This window comes from Paramormyrops kingsleyae, chromosome 18, assembly GCF_048594095.1.
Source record: "Paramormyrops kingsleyae isolate MSU_618 chromosome 18, PKINGS_0.4, whole genome shotgun sequence".
Classification (NCBI taxonomy): Eukaryota; Metazoa; Chordata; class Actinopteri; order Osteoglossiformes; family Mormyridae; genus Paramormyrops; species Paramormyrops kingsleyae.
Genome location: NC_132814.1, coordinates 21,626,701 through 21,642,533, shown reverse-complemented (window position 1 = coordinate 21,642,533; position 15,833 = coordinate 21,626,701). Strand labels below are relative to the sequence as shown.

Sequence of the window (15,833 nt, the reverse complement as noted above, 5' to 3'; positions counted from 1 at the left end):
GAGCCACTTTGGGGTGTTTTGGTGGAGCCAATCTGGAAACATTTTCCTCCACCAGAATCACGTAGTGGCCTGGGCAGGAATGGCATAACAACCCTCTGGCCACTACGCCGGACTTGTATCTGTCATTCCCAAGACAAATTGATGCCGTACTGAATTTAGTCAATCTGATTTTTTATCTTCTATTTTTGTTTCTTGTGAATCAGTTCATTAGAGGAACCAAACAGCATTAAAAAATGTTATATAATATCTTATTTTGAATATAAACAATGTAAATGTTCAAATACAATGAAATATTTGTTAACATTTCAGGCACTTCGATATTTCGTCATTTTGTGTTTTTTTTTAAGATTTATTTAATTTTTTTTACCTAAGTAATGTTATGTTCAGCAGAGATGCACTCTTCTTATGTCGTCCATTTGGAAAACATTCATGCAAATAAATAAAACCATAATTCTTTCCAACTTTCTTTCCTGACTTAAAAAAAAATATTTTAGAGAAATTTTAATAATATCGATATATACCGAATATCAATATTGAGATACTGTTCTTCAGCTTTATCGCTCAGCCCTACGTGACACGACCTCGTACCTTAATAAGCACAAAGAGCAGCCGGTTTGTGTGTTGTGTCATCGCCTGTGACGTGTCTCTGTGTCACGACAAGGTCTTATTCTGTCACCACTTCCTCTGCGCAGACATTTGCGGCGATACAAACAGGTCAGACTCACATCATGAAAGGCATTATAAATATGAGGGATACCCTGTTCTGGATTTGTAAGTAAAAGTGTTTTCAGTCATTTTTTTAAGTATTGAACTGAAGTGAGATAGTAATCAACAACAAGACTGGATGGATGGACATAATTTATGTTTAGTTTCATATAAAAAAAATACTGTCATTAACAATTTAGAACATGTTATCATGCATATTTCATGCAGAAATCTATGTTAGGTAGAATCTCATTAATTATTTGTTTTATATAAAAACATTTTCATGTCAATTAATGAGGATGAACCACTATTTTATTAACTATACAATAGGCAAATATTCTAAGAAATTATTAATTTTACTCAGGACATTAGAGGACTTTGTAGTTTTAAGAGTTAACACTGATGCACATAGATAACAGTGTTAAAAAGACCCATCAAGGCAGAGAAGCAAGTAACTGAATGTATTTTCACTTTGTCTTTCTTATTTAGTCATAGTTTTGGTTCATTTTGGCTGCTTTACAGGTAAGAATATTATTGTATTAATGCTTGTCAATATCGTTTACGGATATATTCATTCCTAACTTTATATATAAACATTGTTTTTTCCAAACACATGTTTCTTCTCCAGTGTCCAGTGCTCAGGCTTAGTTGAAAGTAATGAACTATTATTTACTACATGTGTGTTACATAATGTTTCTCACGTTGGTTTCTGCCCCAGACTCCAGGCCTTAGTTTCGGTTTACAGTAGATTAGTGACAGGAAGTTCAGTTCAATTTACAGAACTGATTCTACCATTTAAAAGAATGGAATGTTCGATTCAAAGAGTCAGTTGGGGTGGGGAGGGGGGGTCTACTTGCCACTGCATTTTGTTCAATACCTTTTATTGAAAATCTCAGGCTTTGGGAAGCATCTCCTGATAAAATGTTTTCATTAATGGTTAAAAACCAACACCAAAGCCATAACATACAACTAATACTGTTCACTATTGGGATCGGCACATTTACTAACCGGACCTCTGGAGCAGACTTTCGTCACAATCAGAATGGATCACTCAGTGAGTTTTGGGTTTCATAAGATTTGCAGAGGAACCGCTTGACCAAAGAGAGTCACATGGAACCATGAACATGCCGAACTCGCTAACATGTCGATTGCTGGACTCAGGAGTTAGTGAACCACAGCCAACATGTGGTCAGGCATGAACACAGTACAGACACAAAGGATTACATAATGCGGAGGGGAACTGAAGGCAACGTGGCCACAAAGAGTCTCTGAAAAGCAAATATAAGTGAATTAAAAAAGATCACTATTTTTAGATTTTCAGAATCTAAGACTTGTACTGTACGATACGTGGATCTCGCTACACCTCTTTTTCTGCACTTCTAACTTCCATGTTAGTGCCGGTGCTAGGGGTCGACCAATCAGCAACCTATCGCTGTAAGAGCCTCGATGGAAAAAACGGTTCTGGAACTGCCTCTGAGGCACTATGATTGGGCCGAGTTCCTGCAGTGTGAACATGACAAAAGTCCCTGGTTCTGGAAAAAGGTTATGGTTCCATAAAAGGTTCTGGTGCAGGGATTTACGAGCAGGTGTGATGTGATCCCTGTGACTGGTGCATGTTAACACTCTGGCAGTGGTGATCTGGACCCATTGAAGAATCTCAGTTTCTTCAGTAAATAGTTTATTCATGCCCTTCTTGTAGACAGTGTTGGTCTTCCAGTCCAGACTGTTATTGAGGTTATTATTTGTTCATTTTTAATTCATAACAGTAAATGTAAATATCTTGTTTTTCAAATATGTACAGTACCAGTCAAAAGTTCTGACACACCAAGTCACTTACTGTACAAAGGAGAGTGATACAGTCACATCACACGACCTGGCCACCTGACCTAAACACAGTACAGATGATTTGGGAAGAGTTTGACCAGAGTGTGAAGGAAAAGCGGCCAATGACTGCTTATCATATGTGGGAAGTCCTTCAGACAGCTAAAAAAAGAATCGCAAGAGGCCATCTCATGGAACTGGCATAGAGTCAGCCAGTCCCTGGAGCAATTGGGGTAAAGGGCCTTGCTAAAGGGCCCAATGGTGTGATCACTCTCCCAACCATGGGATTTGAACTGACAACCTTCTGAGTTCCAACCCACAGAGCTCCCCCAACAGCAAGTTATAATGGAATTTTGTAGTGTTGGTGTCTATAATTATTTTAAAATGTAAAAAATGTTAAAATAAACCTATCCATGAGTAGGTGTGCCCAGACTTTTGACTATTACTGTATTTTTGTTCAGCTCTGTTGAAAATAATGAACTTATGATGAATTTACCAGATATATGTTACATGACATTTTTCATGTTGGTTCCTGCTCCAGAATCCTCGTCTCAGGCTTGGCTGACAGTAGATCCTCCAGGGTCAGACATGTTCCTAGGAGAGAAAGTTACTCTCACCTGTCGGGTCTCTGGGTCTGAGGGCTGGAAATATATCTGGACCAGACGGACAAAAGGAATCACCTCTCAGCTTCTGGGCAGCAGTGGGCAAGATGGTGAAACATACATCCTGCAACCTGTAAGAAAGACTGACCAAGGACTTTATCAGTGTAGCGGACAGAGAGGAAGTGAACTTTCTGACAGCAACTCTCACAGCCTGCAAGTGCATGGTAAGTTATTAAAAGAGAAACAGTCATATTGTACAAAGTGCATAATAACATAGAAAAAAATCATAAATGTCTAAAATGATATTTTCTTTTTGTATACTGTACTTTTTTAGATGTAGCACAGGCTGTCATACGTCAGAATCCTCCAGCACCTGTGTGGTTCAGTGGAGAAACTGTGACCCTTGAATGTGATATAAGAGGAGGATCTGGATGGAGATATTCATGGGCCAAAAGAATCACACAAACAGGACTGCAGAGTCTGACTCCCCAAAGTACAGAAGCACAGAAGAACTACATTGTCCAGTCTGCTAAAGTATCTGACAGTGGAGAATATATATGTCAGGCAGAAAGAGGAAGTGACCCAGTAATTCAGTCTCAACCTGGATCTCTGAATCTCACTGTATCTGGTGAGTAAAAAGCAAATAATAATTATGTCTCAGATCCCATTTCCTTTGTGTTTCCTGCACATTCAGCTAATAAATGTACTAATGCTGATTATAAGGAGAGAAACCAGAAGCTGTCATAACCTGGACATCCCATGAGGGAGAGACCTACACAGGAGAGAGGATCAGTCTGAGCTGTAGGGTCAGGGGAGCCTCTTCTGGCTGGAAGTATCTCTGGTACAAAGACAGACAGGGAACAGAACTGTCCAACCCTGACAACAGCAGGATGGATGGGTCCAGTTACACCATCATCTCTGCTGCTCTGTCCCACAGTGGACAGTACTGGTGTCGGGCTCAGAGAGGGAGCTTTTACTCTCAGTACAGTGATGCTCTGCAGGTGAACATTCATGGTAAGTTATCCAAAGAGAAACCCTCATGTTATGCAGTGTTTTATTGAATTAATTTTATATAGTGCCTTTCTTTGCACGATTGACCCAAAGCACTTAGCTGAGAATCCCTTTTTATGTTAACTTACAGCAGTTTGGGGTAATAATACAGCGAATAATGGATATAAGAAAACGCAACTCCATAGTTTGATAGTGTGACACAACCAGATGGAATACCTTTCATAAAGCAATTTAGGAAACCACACAAATTCGTTACACCAGAGATGTGATTTCCCCAAATAAAAATACAGAAGTTTTTTCTACAATGCAACAGGCAGATTAAACAATTATATGGCCATACTGATTAGCAAAGCCAACATCCGTCCCTCACACACACACACACACACATCAAAAATAAAATATGTGCGATGCATTAAAATCCACTTAGCCCATTAAAATAAAAATGAACCCCAAGGAGCACCGAGGAGCAACACTGGGACTCACTGCGGCTGGCTGGACAGAAGGCACCTTCCAGACGCTATACTCCACTCATGAACACACCTCTCTAGCGGAAACCAGCACAACACGAAGAAAACCCTCCACCACCTACAACTCAGCCTGCCACCCACTTCAACCCTGCTGCTCCGGTACAATAAAACAAAACTAATTAAGCAAAAGAGAAACTGCCCCACCGCTGTCACATGACAGAAGGAGCAATATCGATGTGATCGCGATCCTCCTAATTGCACGTTCAGAAGGGCCGTCAAACAAATTTAATGTAGACAAAGCAGCAGAATCGCCAGGGATTGCAAAATGGAAATCAAAGGAACAACAATCACTCCTGCTGCCACATGCAGCCGAACCTGCGAAACAGAACAAACGAGAGAACATGCGACATTACACACCAGAGCATGCAATAAATGGCAGTACACGCTCACACATACTCACCAATGCGCTGAAACCACTACCCTGAAAGCTCCATGAGCTTGCTCACTAGGAGGAGAACAGCAGGCCAGAGACCAGAATTAGCTTAAGGAACTGCAGCCCATTCAGGGCTCACGAGATGCAGTAAGCAACCTACGTCAGCAAACACCGTTACCGCAAAACGGAGGCACACAGCGACCGATATACTCCCAATGTGGCACAAGCTGGATGCACTTAATGACGGGAGAAAAAAAAAATTGCCTTTGCCCATGCTACCTTAAACAGCCGCACAACCACGTCACCAGTGTGGAAACTGAACTTCCTGGTACCACGTACACGTCAGCAAAACGTATCTCCTGAACGAGTTCTCCCCCGCTCTTATATGACATCACATAGCTAAGCCCCCCAATGTAAAAGCCATCAGACCAATAAATCCTAATTAAAGTAATTAGGTATACACCTTCGTATGAAAAGCAATACCCAAAACTTCGACCTGTGACAACAGGGAACAAGACCTCTGTGTGCCCAAGGTTCAATGGCTGCCCAACACCCTGGTTATTCTAACAATAAACAGACCAGAAAGGAGGGTTTGTGTGCTTTTATATTTTACCACCTGACTGCTGTCTGTCTATCTTCAGATCTACCCCAAGCCCTGCTGACCCTGCAGCCTGGATGGACAGACTTGTTTCCCACTGAAAGAGTAACTCTGAGGTGTGAACTTCAGCGTGACTCTACACAGTGGGAGTATAAATGGTACAGAGATGGACAGGAGCTTCCTGCAGATGAGAGTGACTCCAGCAGAGCAGAGAGAAACATTTACATGATCCACTCTGCTGGTCCATCCCATCCTGGGAAATACCAATGTTCTGGAAGATCTACAAGGGGATCAGTCAGCTCCCCAATTAGTGACCCTGTTACACTGACTCTGCATTGTATGTATTATTTTATATTTGAATATTTCTCTGTATAACACATTTTATATAATTTACTTTGAATAAGACTAAAAACATAATCATATATGATGTGTTGAATTTCCCCACATTATTCCCACAGGGGAAATTCCAAAGCCGGAACTATCCTTCGATTCCTCACATGGAGAGACCTACACAGGAGAGAGGATCAGTCTGAGCTGTAGGGTCAGGGGAGCCTCTTCTGGCTGGAAGTATCTCTGGTACAAAGACAGACAGGGAACAGAACTGTCCAACCCTGACAACAGCAGGACGGATGGGTCCAGTTACACCATCATCTCTGCTGCTCTGTCCCACAGTGGACAGTACTGGTGTCGGGCTCAGAGAGGGAGCTTTTACTCTCAGTACAGTGACGCTCTGCAGGTGCACATTCATGGTAAGTTACTGAAAGAGAAACACTCATACCTGTACTTTGCAAGCTGCTATATACCATCGTGTTTTACCACCTGACTGCTGTCTGTCTATCTTCAGATCTACCCCAAGCCCTGCTGACCCTGCAGCCTGGATGGACAGACTTGTTTCCCACTGAAAGAGTAACTTTGAGGTGTGAACTTCAGCGTGACTCTACACAGTGGGAGTATAAATGGTACAGAGATGGACAGGAGCTTCCTGCAGATGAGAGTGACTCCAGCAGCGTGAATGAAGATACTCACATAATCCCGTCCGCTGATCTGTCTCATGCTGGGAGTTATCAGTGTTCAGGGAGACCCACAAGGGCTGCAGGCTTCCCTCCTCTCAGTAACTCCATTCTGCTCTCTGTCAACGGTATGTCAGCATTTTTCACATCACTTACACTTAATATACTTAATATACAAGTATTGAAATTGGAGAGTGCATCTTGCAATATGGCTTAATTTTTTTATAACAATTAATTATTTATGATGATTCAGCATGATCCATTATTACACCTGAATTTACCCCAATGTGCTTTATTTTTAGCCACTCTTCCAGAGTCACTACTTTCCCACCACAATTTCAGCGGAGACATTTACACAGAGGACAGAGTCACCTTCAGCTGTATGGTTGAGGGAGGTTCTGTTGGCTGGAAGTATCTCTGGTACAAAGACAGACAGGGAACAGAACTGTCCAACCCTGACAACAGCAGCACTGATGAGTCCAGTTACACCATCATCTCTGCTGCTCTGTCCCACAGTGGAGTGTACTGGTGTCGGGCTCAGAGAGGGAGCTTTTACTCTCAGTACAGTGACCCTCTGCTGGTGCACATTCATGGTAAGTTCATGTACTATGTATCTAATTTTTCTAATACGGAGCTGTAATGATAAGATATGTGACTCTGTGAGGTAAGATGCTGTGCCTGTGATCAGAAGATCAATGTATCATCACAGTGTTCCAGGGACACTGATGAACTATAAAATAAAACAAATATAAATTGTTTTTTAAACAAAGTAACTAAATATAAGTTGTAATGACTGGGTTTGTGTATTTGCTAATGGGAGTTACAAACAGTGTTAGGGAGGTTAATTGTTAAGATAATAAAATCCTGGGCTATATATTTACATGCTGGCAATGGAAGCCACAGGTTTTACGTTTCCTGGTCATTTTCTGCTGAGCTGCATCAAGCTAAATAAGGGGAAACCCAAAAGTCTTCTGTGCTGCTGTAATGCCTGGATTGTGACCCAAATTACCCAAAGTCCTGCTGATTCTTCTGTACTCATTACACTAAGATAGAAGACACCGGTTTCCTGACCTCATCATGCACTTCGATCATAGCTGATTTGTTGTTCCTTGCTACCCTGAAGGTAGATTCCTGCGCGGGACGGATTTTTCAGTCCCGCTCCTGCCCGCTCCCGCAAGATTCTGTCCCGCTCCCGCCCGCTCCCGCAAAAAATATATACTATTTTCTCCCGCTCCCGCCCGTAGTATTCAAGTTTTGTCCCGCTCCCGCCCGCAAAATCCCGCTACTCTGTTATTTGTTTCACTTGCTTCCCTTTTGAGTATATATAAAAAAGAAACGGAAAATAAACAAATATGTTTCGTTTTATTTGAGTTTAATTAAATGGAATGATGAACATGGACACGAACGAGGAGCTTTTCAATACATGCCATCCCGTCCAAGCACCAGGCTGATTAGTTGTATTAATCGGCAATTGTAGTTTCTGTAGACGATTCGCCTGTAAATTGTTATTATTTTAATTTAGTCGTTCCTGTTGCTTTTGTGCAGTAGATAAATAATAGAGTATTTTTTAAAATAAATTAATTGTAAGATAATTCCATTTTGCCGGAGTCCCGTGATTAATTCTATTCTCCCGCAACCGGCACGTACATGAGGACCTTACCGCCCACACCCGCATACACCCATCAAATCTTGTCCCGCGCCGCACTCCATGCGTTGGGTCCCGCGGTACTCCCGCGGGAGTGCAGGTCTCTACCTGGAGGTACAGGGGCTGCAGAATGAAACTGAAGCACCTGGTTTTAGATTACAGTCATTTATTAGAATGGTGTAGGGCCTCCTTTTCTGGCTAATACAGTATTTGTTTGTCTTGGGAAAGTCAGACATATGTCCTGCACAGTGGCCAGAGGAATTTTGAGTCACTCCTCTTGCAGAACAGTGGCCAGGTCACTAAGTGATGCTGGTGGAGGAAAATATTTCCTTACTCGGTCCTCCAAAACACCCCAAGGTGGCACAATAATATTCCGATCTGGTGACTGTGCATTAGGGCCGGTGGCGAAAAAATCAAAATTTCCAATAACAATGTTGAAAACTTCGATCGCATTGCGGAACCTGAAAATATGAACCTATTTCAAAGATATTTTGCACGTTTAATAACCAGGTCCAGTGACAACTTTTCCGCACTATTAGAAATTGCTATTGGAAATTTTGATTTTTTCACCACACCCTACTGTACAGACCATGAGGGATGTTCAGCTTCACTTTGTCATCAAACCACTCTGTCACCAATCTTACTATGTGTATCGGTGCATTATAATCCTGATACATGGCACCAACTTCAAGGTACAATGTTTGGACCACTGGGTGAACATCGTCTTCCAGAATATTTTGATTCTCCTTGACAGCCCATCTTGAACAAGTAGTGCGCCTAGGGAATGCCATGACATTGCAGCCCAAACCATCACTGACCCACCCCCCTGCTGCAGTCTGGGTACTCAGCAGTCTGGGTACTCAGCAGTCTGGGTACTCAGCAGTCTGGGTGGTAGGCCTCTTTGGGGCTTCTCTACACATAACTCAGTGAATCAGAGAACAATACATGTTTCACATTGTCCACATGCCAGGTTCTGTGCTGCTGGCACCACTGACACTGACATTTGACATTCACGAGTCACCAAAGGTTTGGCTACAGCAACCTGACCATGAGTGTTGATACTGTGGAGCTCCTGACGAGCAGTTTTGATGTTTAACAGGAGAGTCGAGGTGTGCATTTAATTCTTCAGCGAGTTGGGCAGCTGTGGTTTTATGCTTTTTGGATACTAACTGGGTTAGTACCTGGACACCCCTTTCATCTTCCTCTTGTATCAGTTACTCCTGTTGGATGTGGTCCATCCTTCATGGTGGTAAGCCAGCATTACCCTGGATACCGTGGCTCTCGAAGCACCACAAGGACTTGCTGTCCTGGTCACAGATGCACCAGTGAGATGCGCACTAACAATGCATCCTCTTTTGAACTCTGTCTCCCATTATGTTGTGTGGATTGCAATTTTATATGTACAGCTGTGCTGTTGCTCTGCTAATTTAACCTTCACACTCTGCTCTTACTGATGTAATGTGCAATCAGAATGAAGATTGGCCACTCGGTCACACACATATATAGTTGTGAAACCTCAAACACGATTGGCTAGTGTTTCAGGTTCATTGCCAATCCCAGTATCTAAATTTTGATACTTGCAGGTAGATCTTTTTGCTCCTGGAACATCCAGAAGGACTCTTAGAGACTTTTTGGATGCATTTTACCCCGAATGTAGTTGTTCTTTCTGTTTATCTTCACTGCATAATGCCTGAGGTCATCTCAATAGTCAAAGTATCCCAGTTAATCTCAGCAGGGTCTTCTGCATTCCTGAAATAGGAGGACGTCAATCACATTTGGGTAGTGCTCAGTTTCTCTGAACCTGAGAGGAACGTGAAGTATTGAACTCTGTTGCTTTTTTCCCTGGATTCATTGGATATCGGTGGACACTACAGTAGCTGTGGTCGAGTACTGCCTCTTCTTGATATTAGTCACATACATTGTTCTTGCTTACAGAACACAGATCTTGCTTTGCATCCATGTATGTTGTGATGGATTAACAGCCATCTACTAGTTGCAGAGTTATTCTGTTAATGCCTGTTATGTTTTATAGCCCATCCTCAGGCTGTTCTGGCTGTGGATACTGGATTTCTGCAGATCTTGACCAAAGACAGTCTGACGCTGAGGTGTGAGGTTGAGGGAAGCTCTGTTAGATGGAGCTACACATGGTACGCAGATGGATCTCAGCTTCCTGAAGACCAGGATGGACAGAACTTCACTGTGAGATCTGGGAATGACTCCTATCACAGGGAATACAAATGTAGAGGGAACACAACTGAAAAACCATTTTACTCCACATTCAGCAATGGATTGGTGCCAAACGTTATTGGTAAATACATTTTTCCTTAATTGAAAAAAATTCGTTCCAGTGTAATTAGAAGAAGACACCAATATCGAATAAAGACATAATAATAATATGTTACCTAAAATGAAAAATTTAACTAAACATTTTCTTTTATCCCATTCTGAACATGCATCTCTTATTTCCCTGTTTTTAATTTCCATTCTAGATACAATGGACTTTTCTCGTAGAGTGCTTCATGCTGATGGTTGTTTAGACAGACATCATTCTTTATTTCTTTTCCAGTGTTGCTCCATATTTTGGTGATTTCCACTTCTGGTTTCGTGCTCCTCAGCGTGATAACGCTGACTCTCGTTTGCCTCATACGCCGTAGGAAATCAGGTGGGTGTGGAGTGAGGCTGGGAAATTCCCTTTAAAAATGCATAAAAATTTTTATAGTCCAATCAAATACCATATTTCGCTTTCGAGTCTGTTACATTGTCACATTCCTTTTCTGGTTCACACATTATTTCACTAATTTCCTTGCTGGCTAGTTTCACCTGTTTAGGCCAGCTGAATAAACCCAGGGAAATCTACCCCTAGTGGTGGATCCCTTATTCTAAGTGCCAAGGGCCTTTAGGCAAAATGAAAATGAGTAAACATACTGCATGTTAGTTGACTAAAAGTGTCTTCAAATTGTCAAAAATTTGAATATGGATGCAAATTTTATTCTAATAATGAAATTCGGCCTCCCAGGCCAAACTCATTTCAGCTGGACACAGGCAAGATTTTTATATTGACGACAGAGCTTGTCTACTTACAGTACGTCTCAATCTTGTTTGGTGCATTAGGGTCACACTTCATCTAAATCACAAGCAGAAGCGTTTCTTCTGAAACCTGACGTGCCCGTAACTGTTGTGCTCGTGTCCACCTACTGTTTCTTTGGTTCCTTATAGGACAAAACAAGAAGATGCACGACAATGAGCTGTATGTTTCTTCTCTGGGCATGAAAAGCATCAATGTCGGTAAGAGAAGCTCTCAGCTTGTGATCAGGTCTGATGCCATTTCTTTTAACCATTGTCTTTGATCTCTAGGAAGACGTACTACTGCCATTTATGAGGAAGTAGACGACAACCCTGGAAAAGGTCTGTTTGCAGTATCGGTTTGGTTATTAGTACTAGTATAATACTAGTATTAGTATTACTGTTGTTAAGGTCATGTTACTTATAAAAATGTGAAGAATTCTGACAACACACACAAAGATATACATTATAATCATGTATTTATTTATGCATGTAAAATCCATTCTCTTATCTAGTTTTGTTTTTAGGTCTTCAAGAACAATCTGGATTCGATCTTTATTCCACTATTCAGAAAATATATTAAAACAAGGGATTAAGTTCCAATTATGTAATATTTAATATTTATCATGGTAACACTTTACTTGACAAGGCACAAATAATATAGTATTATGCTATTACTTATGTATTAATTAACCACAAACTAAGTTTTAGTTACATACTGATGTCATGTTAATTCATCATTAAGGAATCGTGATGCACATTTTATTTCAAGCAGTTACATATTTGTTGCTATGTCTGTTAATTCTGTAAACCATTGTGAACCACTGAAGGGACAAGCCATGGATAACACAAGAGCACAAGCGAAATACTGATCTCATGTTTGTTCATCATTCATGAATCGTGATCCATCTTTCATCTCCAGTAGTGACTGTATCTGTTTGTGATTTGCACTTCACTGGTAACTGAGTTATTACTAAGTATTTGTGCCCTGTCAAGTGAAGTGTGACCATTTTCATTCATCGTGAAATATCTGCTTTATCGTTTTGACACTTTAGAAGAGTCTTGACCTGTTTTTCGTCTTTGTAGATAGTACACCTGGTTACAGAACATTCCTCTGCCTGTTTCGCTTTAGACTGCACCTCTCTGCTGCTTATTTGTGGTTTATGTGAAGAACTGAACCTCGCACTAATAAAAGACAGGCCTGGTTTCTGTAAGGAAGTCACATTTCCCTTACAGTTAAAGAACATGTGACTCTTGTCTGACTACAGCATTGGTTGTTAATCATAGCTTCATACATGTTGCAGGTTAAGTAGCATTACTATTATCAAATGAAAATGCCTGACAAAGTAGATCAAGTTAATTAACTGCTAAGACGGAAACTAACTTGTTAGCAGTATTTCTGACAGTAATCAGTCTCTGCTATGAGCTTCTGAGAATATTTTCTTGCAGAGCGTAGACTGATTCATGCTGATGGTTGCTTGCAATTGCAATTGAGCTTTATTGCAGATATTTGTCATCTTGGGTTTTACATCTATTGGCATCTGTCCACAGGCATTTCCTCTCTGATCTCAAGCAAAAAAATAAGACAGAAGGGTGTGGTTTCTGAAAGTGCTGCTAAATGTAGCTACTAGCATCTGTCAGGCAAGTCTTATAAATGGTGAAAGAAGGTTTCTGAAAAGTTTGTCACAAATAAGTATAATGTACTAATGTAAGAAAAACAGAGCACACGCAAACTACAATGTAATATACTGATTTTGTACAAGTCGATAAAATAATTTAACGAGGGTGTTAAAAATTAATCATCAACATGATTAAATTTGAAATATACCAATTATATAATTTACATAAATAAATATATACAGGGGTCGAACAATAATGTCATAGTATTACACAATGTAAATTAATGTAATATATGATATTGTAATATCAACAATCTAACAGGGAGTAGGTCTTCTGCTTCCAAAGAGCTTCAGTCCTTCTGGGAATGCTGCAATACAGGTCCACAACTGTGTGTATAGTTAGGTACTGGACCATTCCTCCAGAAGAAGAGAATCCAGTTCTTTGAGGGATGAAGGAGATGGAGTTCCACTTCACACTCTTCATTCCCAAACATTCGGCAAAGGATCACGATGTTTACATCTCCTGATGGTCATGGAAAGGATCTGACTGCCCTGCAAGTGAATAAAGAATCGCTTCTTTAATTTTTTACTGAATTGAAACGCTTTATGTTCCTGGTTCTGTTAATATTAGACATGAGAAATATGTAACATTTACTGTAAATAAAAACAAAAACACAAGTTCCATATATAACCACAAACAGTTTCAATTATCAACTTTACCAGGGTTGCGAACTCCCACGCATATGGCGTGACACTCACGCTTTCGGACTCTGACGCAAGAAATCCACCTACGGCGAATCTACAGTATTATTCCATCATAAACATAAAATTAGCTACACCAAAAGCGCTGGGATAGTTTGCAAACCCTACAGACTATTTACAAGATAATAAAACTGCTACATACATGTAAATGCCTGTGCACATGTGTGCAGACCTGTATCGATTTGAAAATCTAACGCAAGCCAGCGAGTTTGGCAACCCTGATTACCTTTGCGTGACACATAATTACCGTTAATAAAATTATTCCTGGGCAGCATCACAATAGTACTGTGCTCGTCAATAATAAATAGGGCCTAATAACAATAAAAGAGAAAAAAGCGAATGATAGCTGGCAATTGAATATTGAATAAGACAGTCAAAGTCTTTACCCCACAGATGGATGGAACGTAGCAAGATGAAACTGGCCACTCGGTGCAGTCTAATCGCTTATAAAGTAAATAAAAAAACAACATGAGTTTGGATTTCAAGATTGAGCTTCAGGCGAAACGATCGACTTACGCAGTGGAAACTGAAGCGTTTTATTGCAGCGCCATCTTGTGGCGAAGAGAAAAACTCTAATTATTACCTGAAAATGAGAGGATTTCCCAGCTGTTACCCGAAGATTACAAGTGCTTTCTCTCTTTGCTCGTTTTCTGTTCTTTTTCTGTTTTGAAACATGCTAATGTAAAAGTTTTATTTTAAGCTTTCAGTTTTTTATACGTTTTTTAAGAGCATTTTATTAATAGACAAATTCAACTTAGAAAGACTTCCAAAACAGCACCTATACACTTTCAGTTCATAAAATGATACAACATCTTCAGAACAAACATGGGTAATCTGGTGTATATAAAAGCAGCTCTATGATCACTTGCCACTGCAAATGGTTACTCATGAGCCTGAGCCACCTTAGCTGAATTATATTTTTAACGGAAAGTAAAAATCCTGCTATCAGGTGTCTGGGAATGTTAACATCCCCATGAGATCCCGGAGAGTGGGTCCAACAGGCTGCTTCATACACTCCCTATGGTGAAATAACTCAGGAGCACAAATGCGACATTGAGCATGCTCAGTGCTAGAGTTAAATGATACGTAGTAACAGTCTCCTGCAGGCCAAGCAAGCAGGGACACCTTTTGAAGATGAAAAGAGATGGCATCCGTGTGAAAGACCATGTTCTTCTGGAGCAGGACATCTTTCCATACCGTAAGCAGCTGTTATTCCCTTACTTCAGCCTGGCTTCTTGGCTTTTACTTTTTAATTACTTGGCAGTGGTCCACTTCCAGTACTGTTCCCATCACCAGTGTTCTTCCCCAGCATCCTCACTGAATGGGCTTCACTCCACATAAATTCTCATTGTTTGGCGTTGGATGATCCGCTGCCCTTTGACCTCTGACTAAGGATGCTTCAGTCTAAATAGATCATTTACTTTTAGCTTGACATTCTGTCTGCCAGTGAGAGAAGTACATTTTGTCAGCTGATTTATTGGGTTATTTCAGTGTTTAAAAAAAGAAAGTAATTTTGCTTTTACTTACATCAAGTTGCTGTGCAATGATTTACACTCCAGCCTCAGATTAACAGCAAATAAACCTCAGAGATTATTTACTGGTACATTCAAGACCACATTTTAAGAAACTCCGTGTCCTAGCAGACCATGAATTCAAATTCAAAATAACTTTATTTGTCCCCGATGGGCAATTAAAGACACACAGGGCAATTGAACAAGGACACAATGACATAAAGTGCAACAGTATTTAAAAGATGCTGTGCAAAGTTGCAGTCAATCAGGTAGATGAGAACTAAATAAATATGTGAAGGGAGTGCTTGTTAGCGGGCATGGGGGGGGGGGGGGGGGGCTCCAGTGCAGGGAAGCGGAGGGGAAGAGAAGTTTTGAGGAGTTGAACGGCCCTGGGAACAAAGGTCGCTCTCCTCCTCTGTGTCCTGCAGCCGGGACAGCGGAGCCGTCGTCCTGAGGGGAGCCGCTCAAACTCTGGGAACAGAGCATGGGAGGGTCCTGCAGAATCCTGCATGCTGTTCTTGGAGTTTGCTGCTCACTCAGGGATGAAAGTGCTCTGACCGGGAGGCCGATGATCTTAGAGCAGACT

At 41.0% G+C, this 15,833-nt stretch overlaps 1 protein-coding gene across 1 annotated transcript in view; it reads left to right on the top strand.

Moving 5' to 3' along the window:
* Nucleotides 1-13,574, top strand: part of LOC111855334 (basement membrane-specific heparan sulfate proteoglycan core protein-like) — a 115,460-nt gene extending 101,886 nt beyond the window's left edge. Inside the window, exons 14-22 of the mRNA XM_072702006.1 lie at nucleotides 5,681-5,974; nucleotides 6,096-6,386; nucleotides 6,482-6,775; nucleotides 6,950-7,240; nucleotides 10,325-10,600; nucleotides 10,859-10,954; nucleotides 11,509-11,577; nucleotides 11,647-11,697; nucleotides 11,871-13,574. Of these exons, the coding sequence (XP_072558107.1) occupies nucleotides 5,681-5,974; nucleotides 6,096-6,386; nucleotides 6,482-6,775; nucleotides 6,950-7,240; nucleotides 10,325-10,600; nucleotides 10,859-10,954; nucleotides 11,509-11,577; nucleotides 11,647-11,697; nucleotides 11,871-11,938 (1,730 nt within the window). The 3' untranslated portion in view covers nucleotides 11,939-13,574. The remainder of the gene's footprint in view (nucleotides 1-5,680; nucleotides 5,975-6,095; nucleotides 6,387-6,481; nucleotides 6,776-6,949; nucleotides 7,241-10,324; nucleotides 10,601-10,858; nucleotides 10,955-11,508; nucleotides 11,578-11,646; nucleotides 11,698-11,870) is intronic.
* The last annotated feature ends 2,259 nt before the right edge of the window (nucleotides 13,575-15,833 follow it).